The sequence below is a fragment of the Ranitomeya variabilis genome, chromosome 7, assembly GCF_051348905.1.
Source record: "Ranitomeya variabilis isolate aRanVar5 chromosome 7, aRanVar5.hap1, whole genome shotgun sequence".
NCBI classification, from domain to species: domain Eukaryota; kingdom Metazoa; phylum Chordata; class Amphibia; order Anura; family Dendrobatidae; genus Ranitomeya; species Ranitomeya variabilis.
The window spans coordinates 93,928,810-93,946,885 of NC_135238.1; the positions used below are offsets into that span (position 1 = coordinate 93,928,810).

An 18,076-nucleotide genomic window follows, 5' to 3' on the forward strand; every position below is an offset into this window, starting at 1 on the left:
TTACCCTCCACACCTTTAGTCAGGTGTGGAGATTTTTGTAAACTCTGTGGTGGATTTTTCTAGTTTTTAATACTGACCGCACAGTATTCCGTCCTGTTCTATCTATCTAGCTAGACTGGCCTCCTTTGCTACATCCTGGTTTCATTCTGCGTATGTCATTTCCCTCTCCACTCACAGTCAATATTTGTGGGGGGCTGCCTATCCTTTGGGAATTTTCTCTGAGGCAACATAGCTTTCCTGTTTCTATCTCTAGGGGTAGTTAGTCCTCCGGCTGTGACGAGGTGTCTAGGGAGTGACAGGAACATCCCACGGCTACTTCTAGTGTTGTGTTAAGCTCAGGAACTGCGGTCAGTACAGGTACCACCTCCTCCAGAGCACGTCCCATGTTGCTCCTAAACCACCAGTTCATAACAGTACAACTGGCCAAAAATGAATTAAATGCATCTCAAAAGAAGGAAAAAAAAATTCTGAGCCTTTTTTTTTTCTGCAGTCTGTTTTGTCTTTTTTTTCCTCTTAATCTCTGGGTGGTTCAGGATTTTGGCGCTTGCATGGATGTTCAGGGTTTGTTTTCTCGTGTGGATCAACTTGCTGCAAGGGTACAGAGTATCCAAGATTATGTTGTCCAGACTCCGGCTTTAGAGCCTAAAATTCCTACTCCTGATTTGTTTTTTGGAGACAGATCCAAGTTTTTGAACTTTAAAAATAACTGCGAATTGTTTTTTGCTTTGAAACCCCGTTCCTCTTGTGATCCCATTCAGCAGGTTAAAATTGTCATCTCTCTGCTGCGTGGTGACCCTCAAGACTGGGCATTCTCCCTTGAATCAGGGGATCCGGCATTGCTTAATATAGACGCATTTTTTCAAGCGCTCGGATTATTGTATGACGAACCTAATTCTGTGGATCATGCAGAAAAAACCTTGTTGGCCCTATGTCAGGGTCAGGAAGCGGCAGAATTATACTGCCAGAAATTTAGAAAATGGTCTGTGCTCACTAAATGGAATGAGGATGCTCTGGCAGCAATTTTCAGAAAGGGTCTTTCTGAAGCCCTTAACCCCTTCATGACCCAGCCTATTTTGGCCTTAATGACCTTGCCATTTTTTGCAATTCTGACCAGTGTCCCTTTATGAGGTAATAACTCAGGAACGCTTCAACGGATCCTTGCGGTTCTGAGATTGTTTTTTCGTGACATATTGAGCTTCATGTTAGTGGTAAATTTAGGTCAATAATTTCTGCGTTTATTTGTGAAAAAAATGGAAATTTGGCGAAAATTTTGAAAATTTTGCAATTTTCACATTTTGAATTTTTATTCTGTTAAACCAGAGAGTTATGTGACACAAAATAGTTAATAAATAACATTTCCCACATGTCTACTTTACATCAGCACAATTTTGGAAACAACATTTTTTTTTGCTAGGAAGTTATAAGGGTTAAAATTTGACCAGTGATTTCTCATTTTTACAACAAAATTTACAAAACCATTTTTTTTAGGGACCACCTCACATTTGAAGTCAGTTTGAGGGTTCTATATGGCTGAAAATACCCAAAAGTGACACCATTCTAAAAACTGCACCCCTCAAGGTGCTCAAAACCACATTCAAGAAGTTTATTAACCCTTCAGGTGTTTCACAGCAGCAGAAGCAACATGGAGGGGAAAAATTAACATTTAACTTTTTAGTCAGAAAAATGATCTTTTCGCAACAATTTTTTTTATTTTCCCAAGGGTAAAAGGAGAAACTGGACCACGAATGTTGTTGTCCAATTTGTCCTGAGTACGCTGATACCTCATATGTGGGGGTAAACCACTGTTTGGGCGCACGGCAGGGCTCGGAAGGGAAGGAGCGCCATTTGACTTTTTGAATGAAAAATTGGCTCCAATCTTTAGCGGACACCATGTCGCGTTTGGAGAGCCCCCGTGTGCCTAAACATTGGAGCTCCCCCACAAGTGACCCCATTTTGGAAACTAGACCCCCCAAGGAACTTATCTAGAAGCATAGTGAGCACTTTAAACCCCCAGGTGCTTCACAAATTAATCCGTAAAAATGAAAAAGTACTTTTTTTTCACACAAAATTTCTTTTAGCCTTAATTTTTTCATTTTCACATGGGCAACAGGATAAAATGGATCCTAAAATTGGTTGGGCAATTTCTCCTGAGTACGCCAATACCTCATATGTGGGGGTAAACTACTGTTTGGGCACATGGTAAGGCTCGGAAGGGAAGGAGCGCCATTTGACTTTTTGATTGAAAAATTATCTCCATAGTTAGCGGACACCATGTCAGGTTTGGAGAGGCCCTGTGTGCCTAAACATTGGAGCTCCCCCACAAGTGACCCCATTTTGGAAACTAGACCCCCCAAGGAACTTATCTAGATGCATAGTGAGCACTTTAAACCCTCAGGTGCTTCACAAATTGAGCCGTAAAAATGAAAAAGTACTTTTTTTTCACACAAAATTTCGTTTAGCCTCAATTTTTTCATTTTCACATGGGCAACAGGATAAAATGGATCCTAAAATTTGTTGGGCAATTTCTCCTGAGTACGCCGATACCTCATATGTGGGGGTAAACCACTGTTTGGGTGCACGGCAAGGCTCGGAAAGGAAGGCGCGCCATTTGACTTTTTGAATGGAAAATTAGCTCCAATCGTTAGTGGGCACCATGTCGCGTTTGGAGAGCCCCTGTGTGCCTAAACATTGGAACTCCCCTACAATTGACCCCATTTTGGAAACTAGACCCCCCAAGAAACTAATCTAGATGCATAGTGAGCACTTAAAACCCCCAGGTGCTTCACAGAAGTTTATAACGCAGAGCCATGAAAATAAAAAAATTATTTTTCTTTCCTCAAAAATGATTTTTAGCCCGGAGTTTTTTTATTTTCCCAAGGATAATAGGAGAAATTGGACCCCAAATGTTGTTGTCCAGTTTGTCCTAAGTACGATGATACCCCATATGTGGGGGTAAACCACTGTTTGGGCGCACGGCAGGGCTCGGAAGGGAAGGCACGCCATTTGGCTTTTTGAATGGAAAATTAGCTTCAATCATTAGCGGACACCATGTCGCGTTTGGAGAGCCCCTGTGTGCCTAAACATTGGAGCTCCCGCACAAGTGACCCCATTTTGGAAACTAGACCTCCCAAGGAACTAATCTAGATGTGTGGTGAGCACTTTGAACCCCCAAGTGCTTCACAGAAGTTTATAACGCGTAGCCATGAAAATAAAAAATTATTTTTCTTTCCTCAAAAATGATTTTTTAACCCACAATTTTTTATTTTCCCAAGGGTAACAGGAGAAATTGGACCCCAAAGGTTGTTGTGCAGTTTCTCCTGAGTACGCTGATACCCCATATGTGGGGGTAAACCACTGTTTGGGCACATGCCGGGGCTTGGAAGGGAAGTAGTGACGATTTGGAATGCAGACTTTGATGGAATGGTCTGCGGGAATCATGTTACGTTTGCAGAGCCCCTGATGTGCCTAAACAGTAGAAACCCCCCACAAGTGACCCCATTTTGGAAACTAGACCCCCCAAGGAACTTATCTAGATGTGTGGTGAGCACGTTCAACCCCCAAGTGCTTCACAGAAGTTTACAACGCAGAGCCGTGAAAATAAAAAATCATTTTTCTTTCCTCAAAAAAGATGTTTTAGCAAGCAATTGTTTATTTTCACAAGGGTAACAGGAGAAATTGGACCCCAATATTTGTTGCCCAGTTTGCTGTGAGTACGCTGATACCTCATATGTGGGGGTAAACCACTGTTTGGGCGCACGTCAGGGCTCGGAAGGGAAGTAGTGACATTTGAAATGCAGACTTTGATGGAATGGTCTGCGGGCGTCACGTTGCATTTGCAGAGCCCCTGATGTGCCTAAACAGTAGAAACCCCCCCTAAGTGACCCCATATTGGAAACTAGACCCCCCAAAGAACTTATCTAGATGTGTGGTGAGCACGTTCAACCCCCAAGTGCTTCACAGAAGTTTACAACGCAGAGCCGTGAAAATTAAAAATCATTTTTCTGTCCTCAAAAAAGATGTTTTAGCAAGCAATTTTTTTTCACAAGGGTAGCAGGAGAAATTGGACCCCAATATTTGTTGCCCACTTTGTTGTGAGTATGCTGGTACCCCATATGTGGGGGTAAACCACTGTTTGGGCGCACGTCAGGGCTTGGAAGGGAAGTAGTGACATTTGAAATGCAGACTTTGATGGAATGGTCTGCGGGCGTCACGTTGCATTTGCAGAGCCCCTGATGTGCCTAAACAGTAGAAACACCCCATAAGTGACCCCATTTTGGAAACTAGACCCCAAAAGGATCTTATCTAGATGTGTGGTGAGCACTTTCAACCCCCAAGTGCTTCACATAAGTTTATAACGTAGAGCCATGAAAATAAAAAATAATTGTTCTTTCCTCAAAAATTATGTTCTAGCAAGTAATTTTTTATTTTTGCAAGGGTAACAGGAGAAATTGGACCCCAATAGTTGTTGCCCAGTTTGTCCTGAGTACGCTGGTATCCCATATGTGGGGGTAAACCACTGTTTGGGCGCACGTCGGGGCTTGGAAGGGAGGGCGCACCATTTGACTTTTTGAACGCAAGATTGGCTGGAATCAATGGTGGCGCCATGTTGCGTTTGGAGACCCCTGATGTGCCTAAACAGTGGAAACCCCTCAATTCTAACTTCAACACTAACCCCAACACACCCCTAACCCTAATCCCAACTGTAGCCATAACCCTAATCACAACCCTAACCCCAACACACCCCTAACCGCAACCCTAACCCCAACACACCCGTAACCCTAAATCCAACCCTAACCCTAATCCTAACCCTAATCCCAACCCTACCCACAACTGTAACCCCAACACAACCCTAACCCTATCCTTAACCCTAACCACAAGCCTAATCTTAACCCTATTTCCAACCCTAGCCCTAATTCCAACCCTAAGGGTACCGTCTCACATAACGATTTACCAACGATCACGACCAGCGATACGACCTGGCCGTGATCGTTGGAAAGTCGTTGTGTGGTCACTGGGGAGCTGTCACACAGACCGCTCTCCAGCGACCAACGATGCCAAGGTCCCGGGTAACCAGGGTAAACATCGGGTTACTAAGCGCAGGGCCGCGCTTAGTAACCCGATGTTTACCGTGGTTACCAGCGTAAAAGTAAAAAAAAAAAAACGTACATACTCACATTTCGGTGTCCTTCAGGTCCCTTGCCGTCTGCTTCCCGCTCTGACTGAGTGTCGCCGTACAGTGAGAGCAGAGCGCAGCGGTGATGTCACTGCTGTGCTGTGCTCTCACTTTCCGGCCGGCAGACAGTCAGAGCGGGAAGCAGACGGCAAGGGACCTGAAGGACACCGAAATGTGAGTATGTACGTTTTGTTTTTTTTTACTTTTACGCTGGTAACCACGGTAAACATCGGGTTACTAAGCGCGGCCCTGCGCTTAGTAACCCGATGTTTACCCTGGTTACAAGCGAACGCATCGCTGGATCGCTGTCACAGCGATGACAGCAGGAGATCCAGCGACGAAAGAAAGTTCCAAACGATCTGCTACGACGTACGATTCTCAGCAGGGTCCCTGATCGCTGCTGCGTGTCAGACACAGCGATATCGTATGGATATCGCTGGAACGTCACGGATCGTACCGTCGTAGCGATCAAAGTGCCACTGTGAGACGGTACCCTAACTCTAATTCCAACCCTAACCCTAAGGCTATGTGCCCACGTTGCGGATTCGTGTGAGATTTTTCCGCACGATTTTTTAAAAATCTGCAGGTAAAAGGCACTGCGTTTTACCTGCAGATTTCCAGTGTTTTTTTGTGCAGATTTCACCTGCGGATTCCTATTGAGGAACAGGTGTAAAACGCTGCGGAATCCGCACAAAAAATTGACATGCTGCAGAAAATACAACGCAGCGTTTCTGCACGGAATTTTCCGCACCATGGGCACAGTGGATTTGGTTTTCCATAGGTGTACATGGTACTGTAAACCTGATGGAAAACTGCAACGAATTCGCTGCGGATCCGCAGCCAAATCCGCACATGCCATAACCATAACCCTACCCGTAACCCTAACCCTACCCCTAGTTCTAACCCTAGTTCTAACCCTAACCCTAGTGGAAAACGAAAAAAAAAAAAAAATATATTTTCTTTATTTTATTATTGTCCCTACCTATGGGGGTGATAAAGGGGGGGGGTATTTATTATTTTTTTTATTTTGATCGCTGTGATAGAACCTACCACAGCGATCAAAATGTACTTGTAAGGAATCTGCCGGCTGGCAGATTCGGCGGGCGCACTGAGCATGCGCCCGCCATTTTCCAAGATGGCGGCGCCCAGCGAGGAGACGTACGGACACCGGGAGGATCGATAAGTATGAAGGGGTGGGGGGGGGGGTGGATTGGAGCACAGGGGGGGTGATCGGACCACAGGGGGGGTTTATTCAAACAAGGAGGGAGCGGGCAGGAGGACGGGGGAGCCGGCAGGCGGACGGAGGGGACCGGACCCCATAACGGAGCACTGGGGGGGCGATCGGTGGGTGTGGGGGGGGACATATTAGGTTTTCCAGCCATGGCCGATGTTATTGCAGCATCGGCCATGGCTGGATTGTAATATTTCACCAGTTTTTTAGGTGAAATATTACAAATCGCTCTGATTGGCAGTTTCACTTTCAACAGCCAATCAGAGCGATCGTAGCCACGGGGGGGTGAAGCCACCCCCCCTGGGCTGAAGCACCACTCCCCCTGTCTCTGCAGATCGGGTAAAATGGGAGTTAACCCCTTCACCCGATCTGCAGGGACGCGATCCCTCCATGACGCATACGCTGCGTCATAGGTCGGGAAGGCACAGACTTTCATGACGCAGCGTATGCGTCAAAGGTCGGGAAGGGGTTAAAGATGTTATGGTGGGCTTCCCCACGCCTGCTGGTTTGAGCGAATCTATGTCTCTAGCCATTCAGATTGATCGGCGCCTGCGCGAGCGCAAAGTTGTGCACCATATGACAGTGTCCTCTGAGCGGAGTCCTGAGCCTATGCAATGTGATAGGATTTTGACTAGAGCAGAGCGGCAGGGATTCAGACATCAGAATAGGCTGTGTTTTTACTGTGGTGATTCTGCTCATGTTATTTCTGATTGCCCTAAGCGTACTAAGAGGGTCGCTAGGTCTGTTACCATCGGTACTGTACAGCCTAAATTTCTCTTATCTGTGACTCTGATTTGCTCATTATCGTCCTTTTCTGTCATGGCATTTGTGGATTCAGGCGCTGCCCTGAACTTAATGGACTTGGAATTCACCAGGCGCTGTGGTTTTTCCTTGCAGCCTTTGCAGAGTCCTATTCCTTTGAGGGGCATTAATGCTGCACCGTTGGCCAAGAATAAACCTCAGTATTGGACTCAGCTGACCATGTGCATGGCTCCAGCACATCAGGAAGATTGCCGTTTTCTGGTGTTGCATAACTTGCATGATGTACTGGGTTTTCCATGGTTACAGGAACTGTTGTGAATTCCGTGCTCGAACTCCCTCCTGTGGTCATGAATGGTACTTTGGCGAGTTCTGTTCGTGGACTCCCTCTGGTGGCTGTGAGTGGAACTGCTGGTTCTGAGGTTGTGTCCTCAGCTGCCCTCGTTTGCGGCTAGGCTGCTTCTCTATTTAACTCCACTCAGATCGTTATTCCATGCCAGCTGTCAGTGTATCGGTACTGGTTCAGATCTCTCTCGGATCTTTCTGATGACCTGTCTACTCCAGCATAAGCTAAGTCCCTGCTGGTTCATTTGTTGTTCATTTGTGTACTGAATATGTTTCTTAGTGCTTGCTAAGTTCTTGTCCAGCTTGCTAATATGATATTGCCTTGCTAGCTGGAAGCTCTGGGTTGCAGAGTGGCACCTCCGCACCGTGAGTCGGTGCGGGGGTCTTTTTGCACACTCTGCGTGGCTTTTTGTAGTTTGTTGTGCTGACCGCATAGATCCCTTCCCTATCCTCAGTCTATCTAGTAAGTCTGGCCTCCTATGCTGAAACCTGTTTCATCCCTGTGTTTGTGACTTTCCGCTTAACTCACAGTTAATATATGTGGGGGGCTGCCTTTATCTTTGGGGAATTTCTCTGAGGCAAGGTAAGGCTTATTTTCCTATCTTTAGGGGTAGTTAGCTTAGCTTAGGCTGTGAAGAGGCGTCTAGGGAGAGTTAGGTACGCTCCACAGCTATTTCTAGTGTGTGTGTTAGGATTAGGATTTGCGGTCAGCAGAGTTCCCACTTCCCAGAGCTTGTCCTGTTTTTTGTTAAACCATCAGGTCATTCCAGGTGCACCTAACCACCAGGTCCATAACAAGGAACATAATCCGGTGCTGGATTATGTCTGTGACTAGTTGGGGTGGTCAAGGGGTTCATAGTGACGTTCCTTTGATGTCAATTTCCTCTTCCCCCTCTTCTGAAGTCCCTGAGTTTTTGTCGGATTTCCAGGATGTATTTGATGAGCCCAAGTCCAGTTCCCTTCCTCCACATAGGGACTGTGATTGTGCTATTAACTTGATTCCTGGCTGTAAGTTCCCTAAGGGCCGACTTTTCAATCTGTCCGTGCCAGAGCATGCCGCCATGCGGAGTTATGTCAAGGAGTCTTTGGAGAAGGGGCATATTCGGCCGTCTTCATCACCATTGGGAGCGGGATTCTTTTTTGTTGCCACGAAGGATGGCTCCTTGAGACCCTGTATTGATTATCGCCTTCTTAATAAGATCACGGTCAAATTCCAATACCCTTTACCTTTGCTTTCTGATTTGTTTGCTCGGATTAAGGGAGCCAGTTGGTTTACTAAGATTGACCTTCGAGGGGCATATAATCTTGTTCGTATTAAACAGGGTGACGAATGGAAAACGGCATTTAATACGCCCGAAGGCCATTTTGAATACCTTGTGATGCCTTTCGGGCTTTCTAATGCTCCTTCTGTATTTCAGTCCTTCATGCATGATATATTCCGCAATTATCTTGATAAATTCATGATTGTATATTTGGATGATATTTTGATTTTTTCCGATGATTGGGAGTCTCATGTGAAGCAGGTCAGGATGGTATTCCAAATCCTTCGTGATAATGCTTTATTTGTGAAGAGGTCTAAGTGCCTATTTGGAGTTCAGAAGGTCTCTTTTTTGGGTTTTATTTTTTCTCCCTCGTCTATAGAAATGGATCCTGTTAAGGTCCAAGCCATTCATGACTGGATTGGGCTTTGCTAATTTTTATCGCCGTTTCATTGCCAACTTTTCCAGTGTGGTTAAACCCCTGACCAATTTGAAGAAGAAAGGCGCTGATGTGACGAATTGGTCCTCTGCGGCTGTTGAGGCCTTTCAGGAGCTTAAACGCCGATTTACTTCTGCCCCTGTGTTGCGTCAGCCGGATGTTTCTCTTCCTTTTCAGGTTGAGGTTGACGCTTCTGAGATTGGGGCAGGGGCCTTTTTGTCTCAGAGGAATTCTGATGGTTCTTTGATGAAGCCGTGTGCTTTTTTTTCCAGAAAGTTTTCGCCTGCGGAGCGCAATTATGACGTTGGCAATCGGGAGTTGTTGGCTATGAAGTGGGCATTTGAGGAGTGGCGACATTGGCTTGAGGGAGCCAAGCACCACGTTGTGGTCTTGACCGATCATAAGAATCTGATTTACCTCGAGTCGGCCAAGCGGCTGAACCCTAGACAGGCTCGATGGTCCCTGTTTTTCTCCCGTTTTGATTTTGTGGTCTCGTATCTTCCGGGATCTAAGAATGTTAAGGCTGATGCCCTCTCCAGGAGCTTTTTGCCTGATTCTCCTGGAGTCCTTGAGCCGGTTGGCATTCTTAAAGAAGGGGTGATTCTTTCTGCCATCTCCCCTGATTTACGGCGGGTGCTTCAGGAATTTCAGGCTGATAAACCTGACCGCTGTCCAGTGGGGAAGCTGTTTGTTCCTGATAGATGGACTAGTAAGGTAATTTCTGAGGTTCATTGTTCAGTGTTGGCTGGTCATCCTGGGATTTTTGGTACCAGAGATTTGGTTGCTAGGTCCTTTTGGCGGCCTTCCTTGTCGCGGGATGTGCGTTCTTTTGTGCAGTCCTGTGGGACTTGTGCCCGGGCCAAGCATTGCTGTTCCCGCACTAGTGGGTTGCTTTTGCCTTTGCCGGTCCCTGAGAGGCCCTGGACGCACATTTCCATGGATTTTATTTCGGATCTTCCTGTTTCCCAGAAGATGTCTGTTATCTGGGTGGTTTGTGACCGGTTCTCTAAAATGGTCCATTTGGTACCTTTGCCTAAATTGCCTTCCTCCTCTGATTTGGTTCCATTGTTTTTTCAGCATGTGGTTCGTTTGCATGGCATTCCGGAGAATATTGTGTCTGACAGAGGTTCCCAGTTTGTTTCTAGGTTTTGGCGGGCCTTTTGTGCTAGGATGGGCATTGATTTGTCTTTTTCTTTGGCGTTTCATCCTCAGACAAATGGCCAAACTGAGCAAACTAATCAGACCTTGGAAACCTATTTGAGATGCTTTGTGTCTGCTGATCAGGATGATTGGGTGGCTTTCTTGCCGTTGGCCGAGTTTGCCCTTAATAATCGGGCTAGTTCGGCTACTTTGGTTTCGCCTTTCTTTTGTAATTTTGGTTTTCATCCTCGTTTTTCTTCGGGGCAGGTGGAGCCTTCTGATTGTCCTGGTGTGGATTCTGTGGTGGACAGGTTACAGCAGATTTGGACTCATGTGGTAGACAATTTGACGTTGTCTCAGGAAAAGGCTCAGCGTTTTGCTAACTGCCGTCGGTGTGTTGGTCCCCGGCTTCGGGTGGGGGATTTAGTCTGGTTATCTTCTCGTCATGTTCCTATGAAGGTTTTCTCCCCTAAGCTCAAGCCTCGGTTTATTGGTCCTTATAAGATTTCTGAGATTATCAATCCGGTGTCTTTTCGTTTAGCCCTTCCAGCCTCTTTTGCAATCCATAATGTTTTCCATACATTTTCTTTGTTGCGGAGATAAGTGGTGCCCGTTGTTCCCTCGGTTGATCCTCCTGCTCCGGTGTTGGTTGAGGGGGAGTTGGAATATGTGGTTGAGAAAATTTTGGATTCTCGTTTTTTGAGGCGGAGGCTTCAGTATCTTGTCAAGTGGAAGGGTTATGGCCAGGAGGATAATTCTTGGGTTGTTGCCTCCGATGTCCATGCCGCTAATTTGGTTCGTACTTTTCACTTGGCTCGTTCTGATCGGCCCAGGGGCTCTGGTGTGGGTTCGGTGTCCCCTCCTCAAGGGGGGGGTACTGTTGTGAATTCCGCTCTTGGGCTCCCTCCGGTGGTTGTAAGTGGCACTTTTGTGAATTCTGCTCTTGGGCTCCCTCCGGTGGTTTTAAGTGGTACTGCTGCTCCTTGGATTTAGCAGCCAGCAGCTGCTTCCACTGATTGTCTTTCTGGCTCGGCTATTTAACCTGGTTCTATCCTTCAGCCTGTGCCAGTTGTCAATGGTTCCTGCTTGGATTCACATCTCTGCTTGGATTTCCCTGATATTCTGACCTGTTCAGCAAAGATAAGTCCTTGCTTTGTTCTTTTGTAGTTCACTTGTTGTGGACTTAATCGTTCTGCACTTTCTATGTTTTTTCTTGTTCAGCTTGTCAGTATGGATTTATTCAGTTTAGCTGGAAGCTCTGGGAAGCAGATTTACCCTCCACACCTTTAGTCAGGTGTGGAGATTTTTGTAAACTCTGTGGTGGATTTTTCTAGTTTTTAATACTGACCGCACAGTATTCCGTCCTGTTCTATCTATCTAGCTAGACTGGCCTCCTTTGCTACATCCTGGTTTCATTCTGCGTATGTCATTTCCCTCTCCACTCACAGTCAATATTTGTGGGGGGCTGCCTATCCTTTGGGAATTTTCTCTGAGGCAAGATAGCTTTCCTGTTTCTATCTCTAGGGGTAGTTAGTCTTCCGGCTGTGATGAGGTGTCTAGGGAGTGACAGGAACATCCCACGGCTACTTCTAGTGTTGTGTTAAGCTCAGGAACTGCGGTCAGTACAGGTACCACCTCCTCCATTGCACGTCCCATGTTGCTCCTAAACCACCAGTTCATAACAGGTCTGTGTGGGCCTGCCGGGGCTCTGTACGGTCTGCCGGGGGTCTGCGGGCCTGCCGGTGGTCTGTGCGGGCCTGCCGGGGGTCTGTGCGGGCCTGCCTGGGGTCTGTGGGCCTGCCGGGGGTATGTGCGGGCTGCCGGGGGTCTGTGCTGGCCTGCCGGGGGTCTGTGCGGGCCTACCGGGGGTCTGTGCGGGCTGCCTGGGGTCTGTGTGGTCCTGCCGGGGATCTGTGCGGGCTGCCGGGGGTCTGTGCGGGCCTGCTGAGGGTTTGTGCAGACTGCCGGGGGTCTGTATGGGCCTGCCGGGGGTCTGCGGGCCTCTCGGGGGTCTGTGCGGCCTCTCGGGGGTCTGTGCGGGCTGCCGGGGGTCTGTGTGGGCCTGCCGGAGTTCTGTGCTGCCCATTCTGAAGTCCGGGGAGGAGGGGGCGGAGTTTTGGCTGCACATGCGCGGTAGAAAATGGCGGACGCGACTGACAAAAAGTTCACTTGAACGTTTTTTCGTGCCGACGGTCCACCAAAACACGTTACAGAGAACTTTTTTTGTCCGTCGCGTCCGCCATTTTCTACCACGCATGCGCGGCCGAAACTCCTCCCCCTCCTCCCGGACTTCAGAATGGGCAGTGGATGCGTTGAAAAACTGCATCCGCTGCCCAGGTCGTGCACAAATTTCACAACGTGCGTCGGTACGTCGGCCCGACGCATAGCGACGGACCCGTACCGACGCAAGTATGAAAGAGGCCTTAATGAGCGTTTCTTTAAAAAAAAAAATGGAAAAAAATGGCGTGGGCTCCCGCGCATTTTTCTGCGCCAGAGGTGGAAAGCCGACGGCCGGGGGCCAATATTTGTAGCCTGCTATGAATATCAGCCCGCAGTTGTCTGCGTAGCCTTTACTGGCTATTAAAATAGGGGGACCCCCAAAAAAATGACGTGGGGTCCCCCTATATTTTATAGCCAGAAAGGCTACGCAGACAGCTGCGGGCTGATATTCATAGCCTAGAGAGGGGCCATGGATATTGCCCCCCCCCTGGCTACAAATACCAGTCCGCAGCCGCCCCAGAAATGGCGCATCTGTAAGATGCGCCAATTCCGGCACTTAGCCCCTCTCTTCCCACTCCCGTGTAGTGGTGGGATATGGGGTAATAAGAGGTCAATGTCACCTTGCTATTGTAAGGTGACATTAAGCCGGGTTAATAACGGAGAGGCGTCAATAAGACGCCTATCCATTATTAATCCAGTACTAGTAAATGGTTAATAAAACACACACACATTAGGAAAAAAGTATTTTAATATTCTTCATTTAACCATACTTGCCATACTTCAGCGCCTGCAAAAAGCGTAAAATAATAAACCGTATACTACCTGTCCGCCGTAGTCCAATTAATAACAAGTGTCCCATGACTATTTCCCTTATAGAACAGTGGCATCGGGTGATGTCACTGCTGTATAGGGGGCTCAGTGACACACTGACAGGAGACAATGGCTCCTGCAGTGCATCACTGAGAGGTTACTAGAGTTCAAAGTCTCACTTTATGGCAATTGCTGCGTGGGAAAATTTCTCACACAGCAATTCCAAAAGTGAGACTAGGGACTATTTTTTTACAGCGGCGGAGGAATACAGTGCGGAAGGATACCTTCCTCCCGTCATTGTATTCCTGGAGCCCCTAGAGAGCGGTCGCATCAGCTGATGCTGCCGTTCTCCACGGGAGATCGTTGTGGGACTCTCGTGGATTTCTGCGGATCAGGGAGTATATTTGTTATTTTCATATTTTTTACAGATGACACTGGCTTCGGGGATCAAAATGACAAGTGATGGTGAGTATGTAATCTATGTTATATGTACTGTATGTCTATATGTATGTATTGTATGCAATGTATGAATGTATTGTATGTAGTATGTATGTATTATGTATGTAGTATGTTGTATGTATGTAGTATGTATGTATGTAGTATGTATGTTGTATGTATGTTGTATGTATGTAGTATGTTGTATGTATGTTGTATGTATGTATGTAGTATGTATGCAATATGTTTTATGTATGTAGTATGTATGTTGTATGTATGTATGTATGTAGTATGTTGTATGTATGTATGTAGTATGTATGTAGTATGTATGTAGTATGTTGTATGTATGTATGTAGTATGTTGTATGTATTTTTTTATTTTTTACATTCAACACATTAGCCGGATAGGACTACTACTGTCCCATCATTGGCTAATGTGTCAATCACTACCATTGTAGCAGGCATAGCCTGATGGGACTTGTAGTCCCATCGGACGATGCCTGCACACCCGCACAGACCCCCAAGAGGCCCGCACAGACCCCCGAGAGGCCCGTACAGACCCCTGGCAGACCGCACAGACCCCCGGCAGGCCGCACAGACCCCGGAGAGGCCCGTACAGACCCCCGACAGGCCGCACAGATCCCCAGCAGGCCGCACAGACCCCCGAGAGGCCCGTACAGACCCCCGGCAGGCCGCACAGACTCCCGGCAGGCCGCACAGAACCCCGAGAGGCCCGTACAGACCCCCCCCCACGGTCCCACACAGTCATGCACGCACCGCCCACACTGTTCCCCTCTCCGGAACAGGATGTACAAGGACAGAAAGGGCTTATTTTCATTCCGATATTTGTGTCCCATTGACTTGCATTGGTTTCCGGTATCGGCGATATCCGATATTTTTTTGGATATCGGCCGATCCAATCCGTTCCTGATATTTCCGAATATCGGAAGGTATCGCTCAACACTAATGGTTACATAGAAGGGGATGTTATTTGTTAGTGTTGTTCATTTTTTGTGACATGCTCTTGTAAGGATTCATGAACATTGACAAATGTTTGGCTGGAGGTGTTTTAAAAGGGAAATCTTCCCGCTCAAAATAAAACTGATGAAATAAAGCAATTTAAAAAGAAAAACAAAGATATATAAACTACAAAAGTGTATATTTTATTTTTTTAGTTTGCATACGTGTGCTGAAATTTTACCTCTGTACATTTCTTTCAGGACACACCGATTGATGAAAAAGATGCTCCAGGTTATTTCTTATCTTGGCTTGTGACAAGGTAAAAGCCTGTGTACATTACTACATAAAGTACTCATCAAAAGTCTGGATAAATCTGTTCATGCAATGGGTTTTCCTTTCTTTTCTGGAATGTGCACATTTTAGATTCAGATTGAAGGCAGCAATAGCATGAAGGGACACATTTGGAAACCAGGAGTAAATAATTGTATGAAACAAAACAGAGTATGTGTTAGGCTATGTGAACACATTCAGTATTTGGTCAATATTTTATCTCAGTATTTGTAAGCCAAAACCAAGAGTGGGTGATAAATACAGAAGTGGTGACGTTTCTATTGTACTTTTCCTCTGATTGTTCCACTAGTGGTTTTGGATTATAAATACCACAGCTCCCGGGCAGGGGAGAACCAAAAGTGTATACAGACAGGACAGCACGGGATCACAGCTGATTTTTTTTGTGAGGTAAAAGATTTCACTGCCTGTTTTTAAACAATATTTTACCTCAAAGAAAGAATCAGCTGTGATCCCGTGTATACATTTTTTTGTTCTCTCCTGCCCAGGAGCTGTGGTATGATCAGACCATGTTCCTGCACGGTCAGACACGGCCATTACACAGTACACAGCAGGGGCACATTTATAAGATTATCTCAGCACAGGAACATTTTATTTTATACACCAAATTGTGGAATTTATAATTATTACAAGATCTAGTGACTAAAATGAACTTTTGTTTGTGGGAAAACTGCTTTAAACATTAGGAAAATGGAAAAACCATTGCATGAACAGGTGTTCAAACTTGTAAGCAGTTCTGTAAATACGGTATACTTACATTCAGAATGGTTTTTCTATTAACCCCTTTACAACCAATGACGGACATAGCACGTCATGAATGGGTGTCAGTTCTGTATCATGACGAGCTTTGCCCGTCATGACTTTGAACTGTCACTCAGGGGTTGGCTGGCAAATTTTAGCCTGGGGGCAAGCACACAGCAGTGGCCCATGAGTAGCGGCCCATCCTTAAAGGGGTTGTCGGATCTTATGCTACATGTCTACAGTCACTATGTATGAATCCTCATATCATGCGCACTGTGCGCTGTGAAGATTCTCTGGTGTCGGCACCGGGAACAGGTGGTCTTGTGACCACAAGCATGCAATATATATATTCCCAGCCACATTTCTACTAGACTGTTTCTGGCCTTGTTCAATACAGTTGCATTAGGCCATGCAAGTCTAGGCGGCATGTGACCGCATGTATGCAAATCACAAATTTGCAGTCACACACCCGCTGAATAAGCACAGCACTGCAAGCAATGTGAGGATTCACAAGTCTGCAGTCACATAGAATGACACAGAGTGAATGCACCAAAGACACACGCACAGCCCCACTGTATAATGACACACACGCACAGCCCCACTGTATAATGACACACACGCACAGCCCCACTGTATAATGACACACACACACCACAGTCCTTGAAATGCGCTAGCAGTAAAACACTTTGCCCAATACTCCCTTCCCTCCTCTCCCCTTGTCAGGCCATGTAATCTTCAGCTCATATGTGGATCACTGCTCACCATTCCCACTGTTCGCCGCCCATACAGTACCTCCATAACGGCACCATACAAAACCTCCATAACTCCACCATAGCGTACCTCCTTAACATCACCATACAGAACCTTCAAACAGGGCTGCCACTAGGAATTTTGGGGCCCCATACTGGCCAAATTTTCAAGGCCCATTGAGACTCTGCCCAGGCTCTAACCCCAGCCTCGTCTTCACCCCTCGAACTGTCCACAGTCTCACGGCTCTCTCTTGAAAAAACTCCACTTCTCACCAATCACACATTAACAGTTCCCATCGCCAGATTACACATGTAGCCAGCAGCTTTTGTTTTGGCCAAAAAGATTTTTCTAATCTGCCACCACGACAAGGTAGACTCATTTGGCTGGGCCCTACTCTACGCTAACCTATTAAAAATGTGTTAAAATATGCAATACAATTTAGGTATATTTTTATTTATTTTTCAATTTTTTAAATGACCAATAATGTCACATCCAAAGGGACAAATACCACCGTACCATGACCAGACACCATATTACCACCACATGGTGACCAATAACACCACATACAAGGAACAAATACCAACACAACCAGACCACATATTACCACCACATAGTGACCTATAATACCACATACAAGGAACAAATACTGCCACACTATGTCCAGATCACATATTACCACCACAGCGACCCAACAATATCACATACAAGGGACAAATACAACCACACCATGTCCAGACCACATATTACCACCACATGTGACCAATAACACCACATATAAGGAACAAATACCAAAACAACATGACCAGACCACATATTACCACCACATAGTGACCTATAATACCACATACAAGGAACAAATACTGCCACACCATGTCCAGATCACATATTACCACCACAGTGACCGACTAATATCACATACAAGGGACAAACACCATCGCACCATGTCAAGATCACATATTACCACCACATATGACCAATAATACCACATACAGGGAACAAATACCGCCACACCGTGACCAGTCCACATATTACCACCACAGTTACCGAATAATAGCACATACAAGAGACAAATACTGCAACACCATGACCGGACCACATATTACTACCACATAGTGACTGAATACTACAATACTGATCATTAATAAAAAAACAACACAATACTATCACCAAAAGTGCCACTATGCACAGGAGATCTGTACTTAGTATGCAGTGTCTGTGTACAGGTAATACAGTGATCACAGGTGACATTATACACAGGAGCTTTGTATACACTGTCAGTGTAAATGTAATACAGTGATCACTGGTGACATTGTACATAGGACCTCTGTATATAGTGCCAGTGTACAGGTAATACAGTGATCACTGGTGACATTGTACACAAGAACTCTGTATATAGTGTATAGTGTCAGTATACAGGTAACACACTGACTCACCAGTGACGTCTCTAGGTGAAGTCCTTCAGCTTCG

The 18,076-nt window shown here is 46.2% G+C and overlaps 1 protein-coding gene across 6 annotated transcripts in view; it reads left to right on the forward strand.

Moving 5' to 3' along the window:
* The window catches only part of LOC143786311 (glucose-1-phosphate adenylyltransferase-like), a 243,915-nt gene that overhangs the window by 171,734 nt on the left and 54,105 nt on the right, over positions 1–18,076 (forward strand). For all 6 annotated transcript variants that reach the window (XM_077275581.1, XM_077275583.1, XM_077275584.1 and 3 more), the window contains one exon: positions 15,031–15,089. In XM_077275581.1, the coding sequence (XP_077131696.1) occupies positions 15,031–15,089 (59 nt within the window). The remainder of the gene's footprint in view (positions 1–15,030; positions 15,090–18,076) is intronic.